Consider the following 21,498-nt stretch of genomic DNA (forward strand, 5'->3'; position numbering starts at 1 on the left):
CCACGAGGAAGTTCAGGCCGAGAGGGGCATTTTCTGGACGACAAATGTGTTAACAGGTGAAATGATAACAGGTAGGAAACCTGATGCACCCGGCAGAAGATGGCAGAATAACGGGGGTTTCTCTACGCTCCTATTTTGAGAATGCTACACAGCATGGATTTGGTTCCCCACCCCGAATTACCACTGTCAAAAAAAATCGAGTTATTACATAACTTGCAAGATGATTACATAAACATGTAAAGCTGTCTCCTGCAGAGCTTGTTTGCATTTGTGTGTGTGTGTGTGTTTTTTTCCCCATGGTAGCAGGCTCGCCGTGTTTGATAGGGATCTTGTCTTGACCTGCAAATTGCAATAATTGAAACGAGACTCACAGCTACTACTATTACGTCAAGATCCCTACGTTCTCCCTTTGTAGATGAAAGAGAGCCTCGCCCTCCCCACCAGGAACTCCCGGAGGAAAGATAAGAACAGATGTATTTTATTGCGCTTGGGAAATTCTTTTTCATCCGAGGAAACAATAAGAATGTGCAGTTGAAAAGACGAGGCGTCATCCAAGAAACGAGACTTCACCAAACCCACAGAGGAATTCATCGCTGGTTTTTTTTAAAAAAAAACAAAACGAAAAACAGGTTGCAAAATGTCTCGAGAAGCTAACTCTCCTCCCACCTCCAGTGGTGAGGAGAAGATTCCCCTCTGGCCAGTTTTCTGGAGTTCAGTTTCCTTCTTAAGGAAGAGAATTTGTCTCCGAGAACTTTTCTCAGCCCAGGGCTGTCGTTGGGGAAATGGAAATCTTTCCGCCTGTGGGGCAGCTGGCCCGTGAACATCTCCCACCGGGCCAGGGCATCCACAGTCTTGTCCAGTTGTTGGATTTCGTCTTCCGACACATCCTTCTCGAGAGCCGCGATGCACATCTCGAGCCACCGTTTGTATTCCTTGATCATGTCTAAGGGTTTGGGGGTGCCCCTGCCCAGCTGTTCTTGGTCTGGGACGCCGGCCAAAGATGTCGACTGCTCATCCAGGTCGAGATCCTGCAAGGTGGACGCGGCTTGGCTACATGTGTCTGGGGTCAAGGGCTCCGAGAGGGAGGTGATGGCCTCAGAATCGTTCTCACCACCCATCCCCGAGTCTGCACTGGGTGGCCAAATGTCCTCCGATACGGAGAGATCCGTCGAGTCTTGGCTGAGCCAGGTGGATGAAATCGTCTGCATCCAGGCGTAGAGTTTCTGTACCCCAAATTCACACACACCCCAAAAAAACACACAAGGTGGATTTTTCTGTAGTGGTTACAAACATTTTACAAGCAATCGTTTTTCTGCATAGCCTACAACCAGTGGTAGGATTCAGCCAGTTCGCACCTATTCGGTAGAACCGGTCGTTAACTTTCTAAGCAGTTCGGAGAGCTAGTTGTTGGAAGGAATCTTATTTTGTTTTTTTCCCCACTTTACAGAGCTAATCCTGTAAGGAAGGCAGGAAGGAAATATTCTGGCGTTGGTTCTAGCCTAATTTTTATTGCCCTGCTTACAGAAACTGCCTCTCTGGTTAACCCTTATTACATTGTAACAGCTAAGCCCATCGATGTGAGTGACATTGAGTTGGCCACGCTCACACCATCACATGACCACTGAGCCACCCCTACCCAGCTGGTCATTAGGGCAGAGAACCGGTTGTTAAATTATTTGAATCCCACCACTGCCTACAATTATGCATCCAATTTTGTAAAAAAAAATCTAGCAACCTTTGGGAGGGGGGAAAACCTTTTCTGGTTTCTTAACAGCTGTCAAAGTGATTCTGAAACCGTCTGCATCCAGGGGGTAGAGTTTCTGTACCCCAGATTCCGCTCCCCTCAAGAAAAAAACAAACACGCAAGAGGGATCTTTCTGTTGTGATTACACAGCATTGTGCAAGCAATCATTTCTCTGCACCGTCTATAAATATGCACCCAATTTTATAAAACAAAACAAAACAAAAGCTAGCCACCACCTTTGGGGGAAAAAAAACTTTCTGGTTTCTTAACAGCTGTCAAAGCGATTCTGAAACTGTCTGCGGACAAGCTAAGTTCCCACCAACTTGAAAGAAGTGAGAGAGCTGAAAAGGAAGTTCCTGGCATTAGTCCTGCAAAGCAGGAATTTCCAAGTTGAAGCAACCCAGTGACAGAGTTGGAAAGTATCTTTGGCTGCTAATTTCATCCAGCCTTCTAATTTAAGGCAGAAATTTTGGATTGACGCCCACCCCACCCCCACCCCCAGTGACAACATGACCGCTCGATACTTCAAACATAACACAAACTCTGAACTGAGTGGCAAATAAGACTGTGATCCTATAAATGTCAGAATCGGTATCCGTGGCTGAACTATAAGCTGTGATGCATTTTCTTCCAGCCCTCTTCCACTCCCCAACTTCCTTTCCCCTCCCGTGTGGCCAATTTAGGCTGTAAGCAGGAGGCAAAGAACTCCTCCTGACTTCTCCAAATCTTTCTCTCCACTCAAAAGTTGTTTCTTGTGCTATGGTGGCGCAGTGGTCAGAAGGCAGTACTGCAGGCTACCTCTGCTGACTGCCGGCTGACTGCAATTTGGCAGTTCAAATCTCACCAGGCTCAAGGTTGACTCAGGCTTCCAGCCTTCCGAGATGGGTAAAATGAGGACTCAAATTGTTGGGGGCAATATGCTGACTTTGTAAACCGCTTAGAGAGGGCTGTAGAGCATTGTGAAGTGGTATATAAGTCTGCTATAGCTTGGGAAGGAAGGAAGGAAGGAAGGAAGGAAGGAAGGAAGGAAGGAAGGAAGGAAGGAAGGAAGGAAGGAAGGAAGGAAGGAAGGAAGGAAGGAAGGAAGAAAGATGCAGTTGTTACAATGCAGTGTTGCAGGCTATCTCTGCCCACTGCCATGAGTTCGATCCTGACCAGCTCGAGGCTGACTCATCCTTCCAGCCTTCTGAGGTCAGTAAAATGAGGACCCAACTTGTTGGGGCCAAAATGCTGACACTGTAAACCACTTAGAGAGGGCTGTAAAGCACTGTGAAGCGGTATATAAGTCTAAGCGCTATTGCTATTCTTCCAGTCTTGACCGAAGGCCAACATTACTTGGAACAGAAAACTGGTGGCAGGGACCCAGGCTGAGTCTACTGACAAAAGGCCACCAACTATGAGGACTCTCTGACCCCCCTGATAACACACCTCAGTTCTTCTGGTGGGCTTCTGGAGCTCCTCAACAAGGAGCTGGACTTGACCTAGAGAAGAAGGACCATGCCACCTCTTATCCTTAACTCACCCTGTAGCGCTCAATGAGCTTGAAGCCCACCACGTACTGCAGCTTCCGGAGACATATCGGGCACGGTTCCAGCGGCCGCAGCAGGATCTCGTCCAAGCTGAGGGCCCCTTGCATGATGCACTGAAGCCAACGGCAGTTCCCCAAGCCGATCAGATGACAGATCTCGTGACACGTGATCTTTCGTAGGAAAAATTAAGAATCCATCAAGTCGAACAGGCAACTGTCTCCCTGCCTAGGGTTCAATTCCTTGGCTTTTCTTCCCGTGTCCCTATTAGTTTTAGTTTGGTTTACTTTATTGTCATCGCACCTCGTACAACGTGTACGAGGTGTGCATTATAATTATAAAAACAAAATCCAAACACACATCCTTCACATTCTATACAATTGCATTAAAACCCCCTGATATTGCATTAATATTGCACTATACAGTAGAGTTCAATATAGTTAGTGCTCTGTTTCTCAGCCTATTTGTCCTTGTTTTTATTGTCCTGTACCGTCTACCAAATGGTAATAGTTCAAAAAAAAAAAAAGGGGGTGCCCAGGATGAGATGGATCTTTAAGAATGTTTTGAACTTTCTTAAGGTAGCGGGGGCTCTAAAGCTCTTCCAAAGAGGGGAGGGGGCAACCAACAATCCTCTGGGCAATGACGTTGACCCTCTGGAGCGCTGTCCTATCTGCCACTGTGCAATGGGCAAACCATACACAGGTGCAAGTAAGTTAAAATACTCTCTATGACGATGCTGCATTGAATGACAAATACTCCATCTCGTATCCCTGTCAAACCTTCACATCCTTCCATTTGGGTGTTTCGAAGAGTTAATCCAGTGGAACAGAAAAGTATGGAATCCTGCCCGTTATTATTGATTCAGCGTTGTGCAAGGCTGAGTCTTATTGATATGATTTGGAGGGGAAGGGGGAATCTTTAGAGGCATCTGCGATATTATTATCTGAAATGGTCTAGACCAGGGGTGGGCAATTGTGGCTCTTTTACAACCTGTGGACTTCAACTCCCAGAATTCCTGAGACAGCTTGGCTTTTACAGGTTGTAAAAGAGCCACAATTGCCACCCCCCACCCCCTGGTCTAGGGTCTCCTGCTTTCGCACGAGGTTGGACTAGAAGACCTCCAAGGTCCCTTCCAACTCTGTTATTCTGTTGTCCCTAAATACACCATCAAAGGGTGAGAATTGGCTGTAGAACAAGGATGGACAACTATCAACTTTATGAACTGGACTTCAACTGGCTCAGGAATTCTGGGCGTTGAAGTCCACAGGTCATAAAGTTGACATCGTGGCCAACCCCTGCTGTAGAACCTCCTACAACTGTTGCCTTCTTGACCATATCTGAACAACCTTAGAATCCGTTGTATCATTGGCTTTCTGAACATCCTAGTTTGGCCTTCGGGGAGCCCTCTCAAAAAAAGTCCATCGTCCCATCCAGCCTCACTTAAAACGCTCCAAACCTCAGGAGGCCATTCCAGCAGGCCACGTTGCTGAGATCTTTCCCACCGTGAGAAGTCTACACCAGAGCATGTAAACTTCAACTCCCAGAATTCCCCAGCCCAGACATGGAGCAGGGGCGTCCAATCTTGCCAACATTAAGACTTATGGATTTCAACTCCCAGAATTCCCAAGCCTCCCTTAAAAATCTCCAAACCTCAGAAGGTCATTCCAGCAGGCCACGTTGGTGAGATCTTTCCCACCAGAAGCATGAGAAATCTACACCAGAGCATGTCTCTTAACTATTTTTGAACCCGCTCTGGCCCGGGTGCTCCTCACCTTGCAACACTGAAGCATTTCCAACATGTTGAACAACAAGGTCTGCTTCTTGGCTAGTTCCACTTCTTCTTCGTCACGAGCTTCCTGTCGGCGTGGAGATGGATTGAAAGCCGGGCAAGTCACCTGCGGGAAATCGCTGGAAAATCTGGCAAAGCTGCAGACGCCCACTTCTACGGAGAGAGAGGAAACGAAGGGTGAGAAAGGTGGGTTGCATTTCCCGCAGGTGTGTCATCTCCTGTACGCAACCATCAAGGACAGACTTCCTGTGCCGGGTTGAACCATCTGTTTCAAACACTTGGTCCTTGGGCCATTTTAAATCGATTTCTAGCGCAACGGGTACATTTTACAAGAGGAGCCGTGAGGTAATTCCACACACAATGGAATGAAAGTGAATCACAGTTGGATTAAGGTTGGTTTCAATGACCAGGCCTTCTTCAGCTTTAACCCCTTCAAGGACATCTCAGCTCACAGCCAAGGAATAAATAACAAACAAGCTGGTTATAAAAAAGCAGCAGAATGAAGCTTGGGCTAAGGCTCAATCAGCGGTGGCCTAGAGGTGGAGCTCTCACCTCACAATCAGGTGAGTTCTGTGAGTTCGATCCTAGGTAGAGGCAGATATTTCTCTCTCTGGGCACGATGAGAAATATATCTGCCGAAAAAAACTCCGCATTGGTGACAGGAAAGGCATCTGGCCAGGAAACACTCAGCTCCATTCAGTTGTCCAGACTCCACCGCACAAGGGATTGTTAAAAGAAGAAGATGATTTTTTTTTCATCTCTCATTTCTGCCAGCTTTTAATCCGTCCCCAATATCAAAAAGGGGAGATGGAGCTAAACCAGCTGTGCCTCAGTGATGTCTCTGCTACGGTATAGTTTAGTGCAAACGGTAGAATTATTCCACAACAGAAGAGCTGCCGGGATCTCTGGATGCAAAGTTTAGAACTAAATGTGCTTTTTCTTTTTAGCAACCGTTCAAAAATAGATTGGTAGTGGGGGGGAAAAAAAGAGTTTCATTAGTCCCTGTGTTTTGGATCTGGCTTCCTCATCCAATTGAGGTTCCCTGTTGAAGGAGCTTTGGCAGTGAAGAGAAGGACCAATAGAGAGAAGGGACAAGATAACGGAAGCCAAATATCTGTAGAATAAAAACAGGATGGAATGTTTTATGAATGAACTTCTGGGGGGAAAAGAGTTTGGGAGAGAAGAAGGTGGCATCACTTGAATGCTCTTGAGGGATTGGTGGCATCGTGGTCGTTTCAGGATGGAAATGTAGCTAGCGATGCCATGGAAAGATATCCGTAGTGTTGTGTTTGTCTCCTTTCACAGATTTCTCTGGTCAGAAATTTTGCTAGGGCCAATTTCTAGCAAAGTTCTTCTCATTCTTGAGAAGACGATCTTCTCTAATCTCGGCAACCTTTTCTATGGGAACCTTCAGGCCAACACTTCAGAGGTGGTATTCAGCTGGTTCTGACAGATTCGGGCGAACCGGTAGCGGAAATTTTGAGTAGTTCGGAGAACTGGCAAATACCACCTCTGGCTGGCCCCGCCCTCCCGCCCCCGCCGTTCCCTGTCCTACATTCCCGTGTTTTTTAGCTCAGCTGATTCGCACGGCAACAGCTCAGCTCACCAGCGCTGACACCGAGGGCAGTGTTCGAGTGCTGCACGTGCGTGCGAACCGCGCTCTCATCGAACCGGTGGGAAAAGATTTGGAATCCCACCACTGCAACACTTGCAATATTAAGAACACCTTGGAATTTTAGTGCCCAAAGAAGTACGATTTATCACATTCTGTAAAAATTGAAGTAAGAAACCACGTTTTTGAAGCTCTTTCTAACTCCCCTCATCAGACGTGGCAGTGAAGAGCTTCTGGATCTCCCTCTTATCTCAGAAATCTCATACCAACAGCGCACACCTTCGACTCAACTTTTGGAAGGTTGACCCAACCCAGAAGAGGACCAAAATATCAAGCAAACCTTGGCCTGGCAAGAACTTGCCAAAGGTGAAACTCCACGTCTCGCACGGGTAGAGGTCAGCGAGGGTGAGGCCCAGGACACAGAGAGCGTCCATCGGCTTGTTGTTCTTCAGAAAGGTCAAGATGCCATCTAAAGGAGCAAACAAAAAACGACAGGATGGAATTACGCCTGAAACTTTGGGACTTGGGTTGGATGTACTGTAGCATGCTCGTTTTTTTTTTTTTTTCAAAACAAAGAACAGTCTGGTCTGCTTTGAGACGAGTCAGACAAAAGGCTGTTTCATACAAAGGACAGCTTCTTCAAAATGAATGGAAAGAAGTTCTAGCAAATGAAAGTTGCAGCCCAGTTGTGCTGTGACGAATGCAACCAGGCCACCAAGGACCCCACAGTCCTCCTCCTCCTCTTCTCTGCAAACCCCTCTCCCTTCTAGCACTGATAATATTACCTAGACAGGTCTTGAAAGGTCTGCAAGAAAACAACCAAGCTCAGAGAGCAACTAAGGACCCCATCATCCTCCACTTCCAATCCACAAACTCCAGTCCCTTCTAACACTGATGAGGTTCCCTAGTTGGGTAATGAAACGTCCGCAGGAAAATAACTAAGTTTGGAGAGCACCAAGGACCCCACGGTGGTCGTCCTCCTCCTTCTCCTCCTCCTCCCTGCAAACCCCTCTCCTTTCTACCACTGATACCATTACCTCGTCAGGCCATGAAACGTCTGCAAGAAAACAACCAAGCTCAGAGACCACCGAGGACCTCGTCTTAAAGTTCCCAAGGACTCCACCATGATCATCCTCCCAGGTGGTCCACCCCCGCCACCTCACCTGTGTGAAGCTGCATCCTGTCCGAATCCTGATTGTGACGGTAACAGCAGTGGATGGAAGAGATGGAGACAGAAGGGAGGCACTTGACTCGGAGACCCAGAAAGAAAGACTCCACGCAGCTCCGGAGGGAATCCAGGAGAGAGATTCCCACGGGCCCTTCGCTTAGGTCTGGGAACAGAAGCGTCAAGTGACAGGGTGACTTTTTTGATCACATGATTATGAGGATCCTGGAATGGTCATAAATGTGAGGACCAGTCCTAAGTCACTTTTTTCACTCTCTTTGTAACTTCGAACAGTAGCTAAAGCAATATTTGTAAATCGAGGATTACCTGCATATACCGTGTTTTCCCCAAAATAAGACCCAACCAGAAAATAAGCCCTAGCATGATTTTTCAGGATGCTCGTAATATAAGCCCTACCCAAAAAATAAGCCTCAGTTAAGATAGTCAGCCAGATGGACATATTTAGTACCGTATTTTCTCAAAAATAAGACCCAGCCAGAAAATAAGCCCTAGCATGATTTTTCAGCATGCTCGTAATATAAGTCCTACCCAAAAAATAAGCCTCAGTTAAGATCATCAGACAGACGGATGCATTTAGTACCGTATTTTCTCAAAAACAAGATCTAACCAGAAAATAAACCCTGATGCATCTTTTGGAACAACAATTAATATAAGACTCAGTCTTACTTTGGGGGTAACACAGTAGTAGTCAAAGCAATGTGAGAAAATTGATGCAGGAAGAAATGGATGAAACAGCTTATCAAAACATCACCGATTCTACTAGTCCTAGTAGAATTTTACAATGGGTTTAGGGAAGCTCCTTGGACTCTGACTCTTAAGGAACACCATGGAATGGAGTATCCCTGCGAAGGGCTGCCCTAAGAAAGCTGCTATTGCAAGAGAAGGCAGGTAGGTAGGCTCCTTCCTTCCTTCCTTCCTTCCTTCCTTCCTTCCTTCCTTCCTTCCTCCCACCCGCCTTCCGATCCATCAGCCGGCTTACCTATGGGTTGCAGGTAGATGTGCTTGCGGCAAAACCGTTGCTTTTTCTTTAGCAATGTGTAGTAGAAGGTCTCAAAATCCTCCGGGGCATCGGGGTGGCTGAGCAGCCAATCGAAAGCCGTCCTGATGAACAAGCTGCAGAAAAGGGTCCGGTGTGGGTTGTAGGCTTCAGACAGGAAGAGTTTTTCGGTGCTAGAGAAAGCTTTGGCGTAGAGCTCCTGCAAGGCAGGATTGGTGGAAATCAGAGCATCCTTCAATGCCCGGGGCCCAAAGCTGAATTCCTGAGTATGTCTGCACTGCAACATCGCTGACAGCCGAATCTGGTTGGGAGGAACAAAGGGAAAAGCCGGTGATTAACCAGGTTACCCACACTTGGCAAAGAAGAGACTCGACTGCCATTTGTTCTGGAAGGGTTGTGATGGTGAACCTATGGCACATGTGCTGGAAGTGGCACACAGAGCCATCTCTCTGGGCACGCGAGCTGTCGCCCGTTGCTTTTCCGGGTTCCAGTGCGCCTGCCAACTGGACTTCACGCGCATGGAAGGGAAAGGGAAAATAAAATGATAATTTTTTTTCCCAGCAGGGCAAAAGAAAATATAAAATGTCATTAATGCCTCCCACACATTACCAACACAAACACAACTGGAATATTGGTGAGCGAGGCCCTGCCACATTTAATGCTTAGCCTTTCCACCAAGGGAGAAGGCTGACGGGAAAATTTCCACCCCCGTAGTGGAAAGCTCCCGGAATTACGGCGGCTACCAAAAAAATTAATAATTTCCATTTTCTCAAACTCTTCCACCACCTCACTCTTCCTCAGCATTGTTCTGTTTCCGGCTGCCCAACCGGGTCTCTTCCTTTCAAATAAGTTTTAACCGCCGTCCTGCCAAAAATTGCACATCGGGAAAACTTGCAGCCGTTCCCCATTCATTCATGAATAATTCTTATTTTTTGTGACTTGGCTCCTCTTTAGCAACTCCCAACGTGTGGCAAGCATCCCTGGATTATTCTGTTTGAAAGTACGCGTCTGGGCTACTCGCAAACTGTTTTCCTCCGGCGTACACCCCCCCGCTTCCTGCCCCCCCCCCGAATAAAACATACACCAAAAAGATGACTGCAGACGCTTGTGAGGTAGTAAAACCCCAAATCAACCTTGGGGTCCCTTCTAAAGGAAAGACGATGATGTTTCAACATGCTGGGGGTGAAAAGGCATTTTAATGAATTCTCTTAGCGCTTCGTGGTCCCGTTTGGGTTTCTAGTAACCGGTAAAATGAGGCTGTATTTCTGTAGGGTGAAACATAATTGATCCCAGGACCCTGTATGGACGTGTTTTAATGGTATTGAAAAATCTGTATTTTTTTAAAATTGTTGTTTCTGCCCGCATAAAGTTCTCTACAAGCCACGCTTAATTGCCACTAGAAACCACACAATTATGTGCACGAACACGAATCAAATCAGCTAACCTTGGCTGATTTAAGAGGCTGGGTTTCAGTTCCCAGAATTCCCCCATCCCAGAGGGGATCACTGCGACAGTCGTAAGTGGGAGGACTTGTCGTAAGTCACTCTTCTCAGCACTATCGCAACTGTGAACATTCGCTAAATGGATGGTCGTAAGTGGAGAGCTTCCTGTACTTGGCTCTGACTCGTTGTGTTGTGTGAATCCAGCCAGCCGGAGTACAGTCAACAAACCATGATTAAATAAACCAGGGGTGAAATCCAGCAGAACCGGTAGCGGAAATTTTGAGCAGTTCGGAGAACCGGCAAATACCACTTCTGGCTGGCCCCAGAGTGGGGTGGGAATGGAGATTTTGCAATATCCTTCCCCCAGGACCAGGGAGGGAATGGGGATTTTGTAGTATCCTTCTCCAGGAGTGGGGTGGGAATGGAGATTTTGTAGTATCCTGCCCCTGGAGTGGGCTGGGAATGGAGAGTTTGCAGTATGCTTCCCCTGGAGTGGGCTGGGAATGGAGAGTTTGCAGTATGCTTCCCCTGGAGTGGGGTGGGAAGGGAGAGTTTGCAGTATGCTTCCCCTGCCACGCCCACCAAGCCACACCACGCCCACCAAGCCACACCACGCCCACCAAACCATGCCCACAGAACCGGTAGTAAAAAAAAATGTGGATTTCACCCCTGAAATAAACCCTGTCAACGCAGGATGAGACTAATTTCCTTATTTTTGGACCTGGGTACTGGAATGCTGAAACATCCCTTCTAAAGAGGCAGGAGTTTTATATATATATATATGAGAGGGAATAAAATCTGGTATTCCAGCATTCATAGATTAAGCTTCCCTGAAGCTTAGTTTAGAGGCTCTTGAAATGTTTCTGGAATCTTTTGCAAAATAGGAGCGAAAAGGAAGTTGGTCTGGTCTGGAAAGAACAGAAATAAATCAGTTCTGTTTTAATGCTTTGGTTTCATCCAGACCGAGAAGGTTTCGCATCCTAGTTCCTCTTATTTGCTGCTTCCCCCGAAAGACACATGGGAAATGATTTTCAGATTCAATTTTTACTCCAATATGTTTATTTCCAGTCTGAATTTCTTCTGGCCTGGCTTCACAGATTTGTGGGTAGGGGTAAGAAGAGAGGAGACAGCCCACAGAGGATCATCCAAGAACTTCCTGGACGGAGATAGAGCTTAGCCCCCGATGTGATGACATCTTTGTAACATTCATCGGACCCCACAAGTGTGGGAGGGAATGCATGCAAAGCTAGGAGAGGCGTAGATTAAATTTAGTTCCACTTTGGAGTTGGGAGTATTTCTTAAATCTTCTGCAGGGACAAATCATTTTAGGAAGTAAACGGCTCTCGATCTAAGGCAGGGGTCTGCAACCTTAAACACTCAAAGAGCCATTTGGACCCGTTTCCCACAGAAAAGAAAACACCGGGAGCCACAAAACCCTTCCTGTGCCTGACAATTTCTTGAGCAGCCACAAACTAGCATATGTAGTTGAATTAAACGTTCTGTTTCCTTCTGAAAATTTTCTTTTCTTGGATTTATCCATGGTTGGCCTACCGGGGGTTAAAAAGCTCAATAAATCGTGTGCAGGTGGGTGTTGCACATTGGAGGTTGTGACGCATATTTTGAGTGACAGGGAGCCACAGCAGAGGGGTGAAAGAGCCACATGAGGCTCCAGAGCTGCAGATTGCTGACCCCTGATTTAGGGAATCAGATGCTAATACTTGCTAGCTTTGGGGTCCTAGATGCTCTCTGACCTTGGTGGGTTTCTTGCAAACGTTTCATTACCCAACTGGGTAGTGGTAGAGAGTGGGGTTTGTGGAGTGAAGGAGAAGGAGGGAGGAGGAGGAGGAGGAGGAGGAGGAGGAGGAGGAGGAGGAGGAGGAGGAGGAGGAGGAGGAGGAGGAGGAGGAGGAGGAGGAGGAGGAGGAGGACTGTTGGGTCCTTGGTGCTCTCTGAGCTTGGCTGTTTTCTTCCAGACGTTTCATTACCCAACTAGGTAACATGATCAGTGCTAGAAGGAAAGTTTGCTGTTTATTATCTCTTCTATAGCAACAGCACTTAGACTTATATAGTGCTTTACAGCACACTCTGGGTGACTTAAAATGTCAGCCTATTTGCCCCCAACAATGTGGGTCCTCTTTTAACCTACCTTGGAAGGATGGACAGCTGAGTCAACCTCGAGCCCCATCAGGAACAAATTCCCAGGCTGTGGGCAGCGTTTGCCTGCAATACTGCATTCTAACCACTGCGCCACCAGGGCTCCTTCTAGCACTGATGGTATTACCTAGTTGGGTCACGAAACGTCTGCAAGAAAACCCCCAAGTTCAGAGAACACGGTAGATCAGCCCTGATCTCCAAATATTCTCTTCTATCCATATTGACTCGATTGCTGTGCACATTGAGGGTGAATTCCAGATACTTTCAAGGCAGGATGGTGGTGTAAGTGACAGTTGTTTCTCGTGGGGAATTTGGGTACCCTGCCTGCGCAGTTCCACATCTGTCTCCAATATTTCCTTCCTTTCTTTAAAGCCCATCCTGCCTCAGGGCAGGGGATGAATCAGAGGCTGCCATGATCTGTTTAACCAGCCCTGTATGGAAAGATGCTGGTTTCGCTCCTTCACATCATTTCATTTAGATGAGTGCCAGTTTGGGGGAAACAGCCATACCATGTACCCCCCCCTTCCTCCCTCCCTCCCTCCATCTCTCTCCTTCACTTCCTTCCTTCCTTCCTTCCTTCCTTCCTTCCTTCCTTCCTTCCTTCCTTCCTTCCTTCCTTCCTTTCCTCTCTTCTCCTTCCTCCTCATCTCCTCCCTCCCTCCCTCCATCTCTCCCTCCCTCCATCTCTCTCCTTCAGTTCCTTTTTTCCTTCCTTCCTTCCTTCTCCCCTCCCTTCCATCCTTTCATCCTTTCCTCTCTTTTCCTTCCTCCTCATCTCCTTCCTCCCTCCCTCCCTCCATCTCTCTCCTTCACTTCCTTCCTTCCTTCCTTCCTTCCTTCCTTCCTTCCTTTCCTCTCTTTTCCTACCTCCTCATCTCCTCCCTCCCTCCATCTCTCCCTCCCTCCCTCTTTCAGTTCCTTCTTTCCTTCCTTCCTTCCTCCCTCCCTCTCTCCCTTCCATCCTTTCCTCTCTTTTCTTATCTCCTCATCTCCTCCCTCCCTCTCTCCCTCCCTCTTTCCCTCCATCTCTCTCTTTCAGTTCCTTCTTTCCTCCCTCCCTCCCTCCCTCCATCTCTCTCCTTCAGTTCCTTCTTTCCTTCCTTCCCCCCTCCCTCCCTTCCTTTCCTCTCTTTTCCTACCTCCTCATCTCCTTCCTCCCTCCATCTCTCCCTCCCTCCCTCTTTCAGTTCCTTCTTTCCTTCCTTCCTTCCTCCCTCCCTCTCTCCCTTCCATCCTTTCCTCTCTTTTCTTATCTCCTCATCTCCTCCCTCCCTCTCTCCCTCCCTCTTTCCCTCCATCTCTCTCTTTCAGTTCCTTCTTTCCTCCCTCCCTCCCTCCCTCCCTCCATCTCTCTCTTTCAGTTCCTTCTTTCTTTCTTTCCTCCCTCCCTCCCTCCCTCTCTCCCTCCCTCCCTCTCTCCCTTTCAGTTCCTTCTTTCTTTCCTCCCTCCCTCCCTTCTTGCCATGCTTTGCAGGCTTGGAAAAGGGGAGACAGGCTTGAGGAGTGGGGGGGAAGCCCCTCTTTTGCCCACATCCCAGCCGTGCAGCCTCCCTCCTCGCGGGACCGACCACTCGCGCAAGAAAACCATTTATCTCCTGGCCCCGACGGCTCCCTTGCGCCCCGACCACAGCCGAAAGACCCGCCGCTCAAATTCCACAGCCTCCCGTGCCGCCGGTGCGTTTCCCTACCCGGGGATGGATGGGGGACCTGCCCAGGCGTTGGGCCAGGCAACGGGGGGGGGGAGGGCAGGGCAGGGCAGGGCAGGGGTCTCGCCATCCTTGGGGCGTAGGGAAGGGGAGAGGCTCGCTCCACGGGGCCCCGCAAACTCCCCGACGCCCCGCAAACGCGACTCGCTGGTCGGTCTCTCCGCCGATGCTCGACATGCATCTTCCCTTGGGGGCTGGGGGTGGGGGGGGTCGGTCGGCAAAAGTCCCTCTGAAAGCCCCGGTCCCTCCGGATCTTATCCGGACCCCTCCGTCCCTTTCTCCCCTGCCATCTTCCTCCTCCTTCTCTCTTTCCTTCCCCTCTCTTCCTTCCTTCCTTCCTTCCTTCCTTCCTTCCTTCCTTCCTTCCTTCCTTCCTTCCTTCCTTCCTCCCTCCCTCTCTCTTCCCTTCCTTTCTAATCCTCCCTCCCTCTCTTCCCTTCCCCTCTCTTCCTTCCTTCCTCCCTCCCTCCCCTTCCCCTCTCTTCCTTCTTTCTTTCCTTCCTCCCTCCCTCTCTTCCCTTCCCCTCTGTTCCTTCCTCCCTCCCTCTTCCCTTTCTTTCTAATCCTCCCTCCCTCTCTTCCCTTCCCTTCTCTTCCTTCTTTCCTTCCTTGCTCCCTTCCTTCCTTCCTTGATCCCTCCCTCCCTCCCTCTCTCTTCCCTTCCCTTCTATTCCTTCCTTCCCTCCTTCATCCCTCCCTCCCTCTCTCTTCCCTTCCCTCCCTCCCTTCCTCCCTTCCTTCCTTCTTTTCCTTCCTCAGCGGAGTCTCCCACCTTTGCAAGCGACCACGGCTGGGTCAGCTCAGTCTCCTTCCCTCCTTCTCGCTGCTGGGGAGGCCGGGGGGGGTCTTCGGCCGGCTGACCGGGCACGGGACTTACCGCTCGGACCCCGGCTGGGCTGCGTGACGCCGCTGGCTCGCCTTTCTGCAGAGCTCGGCGGGCTGGCAAGCTCAGGCTGGTTGGTTGGGCGGATGATGGAGGGGGGGGGCAGCACCGGAGGGAAGGATGCTTCCGAGCCGGTGACGTTGCGGAGGGGGGGAGGCGACCTGCTTTTTTGGGGGGGGGGGGTGTAGAGTCGATCGAGGGAAGCCGGGGCGAAGTTCCCACTGGAGGAAAAACAAGGCGTGGGGACTCCCCACCGCTTGGGAAGTGGGGGGGGGGGTTGCTGGGGCGGGGCGGGGGTCGTTTGGATGGCTTTTCTCTGGCCCTTTTCCAGAGGAGGAAAGGCGGCTGGAGGTAAATACGTTTTCCATAAGGGTGGGGGATCCCCGGTGTTATTATTATTGAGGTTGAAGCTGAAGTAGTCATGGACAGGTAGGATGTTGTAGCAGATAGTTTAGTATACTACACTTAGGTCAGACCGAAGGCTGCGTAGTCCTAAATTGTCTAATCTCATAATTTCAAGTCTGGTGGCATAAGGGATTTTTTTTTAAAATTTGATTTATATGCCGCCCTTCTCCGGAGACTCAGGGCGGCTTACAATGCGTTAAGCAATAGCCTTCATCCTTTTGTATATTTATACAAAGTCAGCTTATTGCCCCCACAAACTGGGTCCTCATTTCACCTACCTTAGAAAGGATGGAAGGCTGAGTCAACCTTGAGCCTTGGAGAGATTCGAACCTGCAGAAATTGCAGGCAGCTGTGTTAATAACAGGGTGCATTAAACCACTGTTCTACCAAGGCTCTTCAAGGCTCGCTCTTTGTTGCGAGCAGAAAGAAGAGCGGAGGGCTCTTCTCGTGAAATCTCTCTGGACTCGCTCAATTGTATTAATGTCCGATATGCAGTGTGGGGTTGCAGGCAGATGAGCTGTATTCGAGAATTCACGCTTTGCTTTCCATCCTCCCAAAGATACCCGATTATCCAGAGGCTGGGCTAGGAACGCCTTCCAGATTTCTTGGGCATGGGGGTCTGGGTCTCAGCCTTGACCTTTGGCAATCCCTCTCCCTCCTGGCTTCTGAGGGGAGGTCATGGGGGGGGGTGTCCCTCTCGCCTTTCATTGCTCTCCCTCTCCCTTCTTAATCATGTCTGTCTCCAAAAGAAAGCTCCGTGTGTGTCGAACTCCCAAGCCCTCCCGTCTCCTTTCCAAGGAAATGATTGAATGACCCTCTCTCTCTTTTAAAGGCTGTCCCTTGGAAATTGGAGGGCACGGAGTCTGTTCAGATGGGGGTCTTCCTTGTTTGGATTTAAGTCTGCAAAACTGGTTGGGCTTCAGGAGCTGAGAGCAAAAAGGCCGAGATGGCCTGCAATTCCTGGCTTTAAACTGGCCAATGGTTTTTCAGTGTATATTTCTCTCTCTGTCTCCATCTCCTTCTTCCAACTAGATTTGGGGCTTCTGCATTCCCAGGTCCAATCCACAAGGATGTCTCCTTGTTTTCCCGTGGAATAATCCACAAAAGAACAGGTCCGCCTCTGATGCTAGACCATAGTTTCTCAACATTGTCGACTTTAAGACTGAGGACTTCAACCACCAGAATTCCCCACCCATTTATGATTCCTGGACTTCAGTTCCCAGAATTCTCCAGCCAACTAAAATGGGTGGACTTCAATTCCCAGAATTCCCCCTGCATTTATGATTCCTGGACTTCAATTCCCAGAATTTCCCAGCCAACTAAAATGGGTGGAGTTCAAATCCCAGAATTCCCCAGCCAACTAAAACGGCTGGAGTTCAATTCCCAGAGTTCCCCAGCCAACTAAAATCAGTGGACTTCAATTCCCAGAATTCCCCCTGCATTTATGATTCCTGGACTTCAATTCCCAGAATTCCCCAGCCAACTAAAACGGGTGGACTTCAATTCCCAGAATTCCCCAGCCAACTAAAATGAGTGGAGCTCACGTCCCAGAATTCCCCAGCCAACTAAAACGGATGGACTTCAACCACCAGAATTCCCCCTGCATTTATGATTCCTGGACTTCAATTCCCAGAATTCCCCAGTCAATTAAAATGGGTGGAGGTTCCATTTGGCACCACACTTCATTCTGTCTCGGAGGCAGAGGGTGTCAGCTTTGGCCTCAGAGAGATGCTGTATCGCATCGTAATGGGGAAAAAAAAAAGCCAACTGAATGGTCTGGAGATGTCTTTGCATTCACAGAAAAACAGCCACACACTTCTAGCCCAGTGTTTCTCAACCTTGGTAGCTTGAAGATGGGTGGACTTCAACTCCCAGAATCCCCCAGCCAGCAGCGCTGGCTGGGGGATTCTGGGAGTTGAAGTCCACCCATCTTCAAGCTTCCAAGGTTGAGAAACACTGCTCTAGCCTCTGCTATTAGCATAGCTGCAAAAGGAACAGAGGTTTATTTCCCATAATCGCATCTTCATCGCTGCTTGGTTTAAAGCTGATGGAATATTCCGATTCGCTTTTATGCGTGCTTCCTTCTCACACTTGGGAGACACACACCTGTGGGAGAGGAGAGGGGAAATGTCACCTATTCAGATCACCCACCACATCTGCCGGAGGAGCCCGCCTGCCCAGATCTTCCCAGCTAAGGAATCATTTGTCCCTGTTTTGCAAAGCAGGGTGAATCACTGCAGCGTGCAAGGCTTTTAATATTTTTATTTGCTTGCCTTTGCCGGGCGCTAAATGATGTCAACAAGCAGGCTGTCGTTGCCTCCAACCCCATCTCTTGCAGATGTCGAATATTTTCATTCTCTGCAGAGACCTGGAAGAGGGGTGTGGGGGGGGGGGAGGATCGGTCATCCTGTCTGATGCATTCTTCTCTTTACATGTAACAATTCTCATTAAATTCTGAAGCCCTGAAGCCCGGGTGCTGGGAGCAGAGGCAGAGCCAAGCACGCTCCGGCGCTTAAGATAATTAGGGTTGTAGGTCTTCCGTAGCTTTCCTGCCCCCCCAGCCTCCCACCCCCTTGCAAAGAAAGGGCTCCTTCTGTTTTGGGGAGCGAAAATCAGATGGCCAAAAGCTGCTTTCCATATATCCAGAGCAGCTAAAACGAGGCATTTTGGATGGCTAAAAACTGATTTATTTTTTTGTAATTGTCTTAATGGGTGACATGATAGCAGTCTTCCAATATCTCAGGAGCTGCCCCAAAGAAGAGGGAGTCAAGCTATTCTCCAAAGCGCCTGAGGGCAGGACAAGAAGCGATGGATGGAAACTAATCAAGGGGAGAAGCAACTTAGAACTAAGGAGAAACTTCCTAACAATTGTGAGAACAATTAAGCAGTGGAACTGCCTGCCACCAGAATTTGTGGGTGCTTCAACACTGGAGGTTTTTAAGAAGAGATTGGACAGCCATTTGGCTGAAATGGTTTAGGGTTTCTAGGCCCAGGTGGCACGGGTAGCGATATTGGTGGGCACGCAAGCTGAGCTCCGCCGTGTATGCGCGCGCCGGCCAGCTGATTTTCAGGCCTTCTGGGCCCACCAGAAGTAGAGAAACAAGCTGTTTCCTGCCTCTGGAGGATCTGGGGGGTTGGTGGGGAAGGCCCGTTTCTCTCTCTCCCCCCCCAGCCTCCAGAGCCTTTCTAGGAGTCTGGGGAGGGCAAAAACGGCTTTCCCCAGGCCTCGGGAGGCCAGAAATGACCCGTTTTCCAACTTCTGGTGGGACCGGAAGTTGGCAAATGGGCTGTTTTTGGCCTCCCGGGGGTGGGTGGGGGTGGGGAAGGCTGTTTTTGCCCTCCCCAGACTCCTAGAAAGGCTCTGGAGGCTGGGGAGAGCAAAAAATGGGCCTACCATGCCATCGCGTGCCAGGAGTGTGGTGAGCGTGATGGGGGGGTTTGCGTGCGCATGCGCGAGGGTAGGGCGCATATAATTATGGGTGTGGGCATGTGTGCGACACCCCCCCCATTCCTGGCACACGATGGCAAAAAATGTACCAGGCTGTCGAAAGTAATGCAAATAGTTCTGTCTACAATTATTGTGTGTGTGTGTGGGTGGGTCCTTTTTCTTTCATTAGGTATGTCCAGAAACCATTTCAGGATAGAATTCCTCGTTTTGGCATCGTTTTGGTTTGCAACGCCCCTCCTGGCTGAGGATTATGGGTGAGATACTCCTAACACATCTGGCTGACCTCAATCCAGAGGTGGGTTGCTAGAGGGGGCTTCGGTTCCCTTCCCCTGGAATCGATTAATTCCCCCCAGATGGGATCAGTGCCCATTTTTTGTACAAAACCCTTATTAAGTAAAACCTTAGATTTATAACTGAATTTATTTTTGATCTATACCTGCATGGTCGTATACGCGATCCAATAGAACTTTTGCAAGCTGCTTAGATATGCTTGATTAAAGAGTCATAAAAAAACTAATAAATCATCTTTTTTATACTCTCCTGTCAATGCTTCCAGAAGGCAAATGTAATTCTTTGGATTTGTAGCTTCGGCTGGCTTTGGCGTTAAAGGGTTATTATTATTATTTTTTCCTTCTCTTTTCTATTAAGTTCTGTCTCGAGTCTTCGCCCACACGAAATCTCGGACTTGACTCAAGAGCGCTCCGCTCCCCACTAACTCAAGACAGGAGCTGCACACAGCACATTTGTTCAGATTTCCAAACAACACATCAAGAGACGCATGTGAGAAATGCTACGTGTTTGATGTCTGAGATTCCTCCGATTCTGACTGTGCCGACGGAAACCTACGAATCTCGGCCCGATTTGCTTCATCTGAAGGCAGCCAAGCACTTTTCCTCATTGCCCTGAGAATAAAACTGCATTTACCACCCTGAGGAAGGAGGAGGAAAAACTTGGCTGTAATCATTTATAATCACCATTATTATCCACGGCTCTTCGGCAGGAAATAAGTGCAGTTTCATGTAAGAAAATGCGTTTTTAATAGAAGTCCATTATCTGCATGGTCCTCCTCCCCCTTCCTTTGGCTGTGATTTAAGACCTGGGATCATTTTCAACTGCTCAGAGCCCTCTTTTTTTTGGCTTTCCTCCTTTAATTTTTAATTTTTAATATTTTTTAGTATTTTATATATTCAAATTTTAAAATTGGTTTTAAATTGATTGGGGTTTTAATTTGTCTGGGCCAAAACTATTTAATTTGATTTTAATTCCACTTTTTAAATTTTGTATGTATGTATTTTATTGTTTGGCTGTGCACCGCCCTGAGTCCTTCGGGAGTAGGGCGGTATAGAAATCAAATCAAATCAAATAAATAAATAATAAATAATAATTAAGTGGCCTGCCATGCAGGGTTCAACTCTGTGGGTTGTTGGTGTCCGACTCATCGCGACCCCATGGACAACGTTCCTCCAGGCCTTCCTGTCCTCTACCATCCTCTGGAGTCCATTTAAGCTCACGCCGACTGCTTCAGTGACTCCATCCAGCCACCTCATTCTCTGTCGTCAACTTCTTCTTTTGCCCTCCATCGTTCCCAGCATGAGGCTCTTCTCCAGGGAGTCCTTCCTTCTCATTAGGTGGCCAAAGCATTTGAGCTTCCTCTTCAGGATCTGGCCTTCTAAAGAGCAGTCAGGGTTGATCTCCTCTAGGACTGACCAGTTGGATCGCCTTGCCATCCAAGGGAATCGCAGGAGTCTTCTCCATCACCAGAGTTCAAAGGCCTCCATTCTTTGGCGCTCAGCCTTCCTTATGGTCCAACTCTCACATTGCAACTGGGAAAACCATAGCCTTGACTAGACGCACTTTTGTTGGCGTAGACTGTGGGTATTCCTACATAGAATGGGACAACTCGCTATGGGACAATTTAACTTAATTATTTAAAATAAATCAAACCTTTTTAATTTTTGTCATTCACGTTTCATTCTGTCCTTTTGCAGCCTTGGATGACTCTATTCTACCATTTCTTTGATATTAATATAACTCTTGTCCAGCAGAAAATTGGGCCATGGCGAGTTGTTAATAGACCCATTCCTACGTACCTCCAGATGTAAACTGCTACGTGACAAGCCCAAATAAACCTTCCGTTTTCTCCTCAAGGATTTCTTAAATGGGATTAGCTAGATCAGGAGTGCCTAATCTTGGCAAGGGTAAGGCTTGTGGGCTTCAACTCCCAGAATTCCCCAGCCAGCAGAATTCTGGGAGTTGAAGTCCACAAGCCTTACTCTTGCCAAGATTAGGCATTCCTGACCTAGATGCGTAATTTACAGTGATTAATTAGAAGGCGGATCCCGTTCAGCCCAAATTCAGCTGATCTCCCCCTCCCATGAATTGAAGCAAAACCGGCCAGGCTAGGAATAACCCACCACCAAGTTAAGATTTTTCCCTCTTTGCTAGGATCTTGTCAAATGCATTAGAGAAATCAGATGGAGAGGCGTTTTCTTACTGGTAGATTGAGGAAATGCTGTTTTGAGAGAGACAGGGAGACAGACAGACAGACAGTTGGATCTAGTGGTTAAAGATCATTGTTGTGAGAAAAATAGAAGGAAGGAGGAGTA

At 48.4% G+C, this 21,498-nt stretch overlaps 1 protein-coding gene across 2 annotated transcripts; it reads right to left on the reverse strand.

Annotated features, from left to right (window-relative positions):
• Window positions 1-462: 462 nt before the first annotated feature.
• On the reverse strand, window positions 463-15,272 carry AMZ1 (archaelysin family metallopeptidase 1). 2 transcript variants are annotated; one of them, XM_034407945.2, is made up of 7 exons: window positions 15,034-15,272; window positions 8,837-9,155; window positions 7,835-8,002; window positions 7,012-7,140; window positions 5,043-5,212; window positions 3,267-3,443; window positions 463-1,223 (listed from the first exon to the last, which is right to left on the reverse strand). In XM_034407945.2, the coding sequence occupies exons 2-7, from the start codon at window positions 9,138-9,140 to the stop codon at window positions 651-653; spliced, it is 1,521 nt and encodes a 506-aa protein (XP_034263836.2). In that variant the 5' UTR covers window positions 9,141-9,155; window positions 15,034-15,272; the 3' UTR covers window positions 463-650. The 2 variants fall into 2 exon arrangements, with proteins under 2 accessions (XP_034263836.2, XP_034263835.2); XM_034407944.3 differs by having other exon boundaries at window positions 14,929-15,095.
• Between the last annotated feature and the right edge of the window lie 6,226 nt (window positions 15,273-21,498).

This window comes from Pantherophis guttatus, chromosome 14 (assembly GCF_059756535.1).
Source record: "Pantherophis guttatus breed Tessera chromosome 14, ASM5975653v1, whole genome shotgun sequence".
Lineage (NCBI taxonomy): Eukaryota > Metazoa > Chordata > Lepidosauria > Squamata > Colubridae > Pantherophis > Pantherophis guttatus.

What these genes read in the sequence shown, in the direction of transcription:
- AMZ1 (XM_034407945.2), bottom strand. Translation starts at nt 9,140, where the DNA reads ATGTTGCAGTGCAGACATACTCAGGAATTCAGCTTTGGGCCCCGGGCA. An exon ending in CATCTACCTGCAACCCATAG is followed by an intron (nt 8,003 to 8,836) that starts GTAAGCCGGCTG and finishes TTCTGTTCCCAG; the next exon opens with ACCTAAGCGAAGGGCCCGTG. An exon ending in CAAGTTCTTGCCAGGCCAAG is followed by an intron (nt 5,213 to 7,011) that starts GTTTGCTTGATA and finishes CTCTCTCCGTAG; the next exon opens with AAGTGGGCGTCTGCAGCTTT.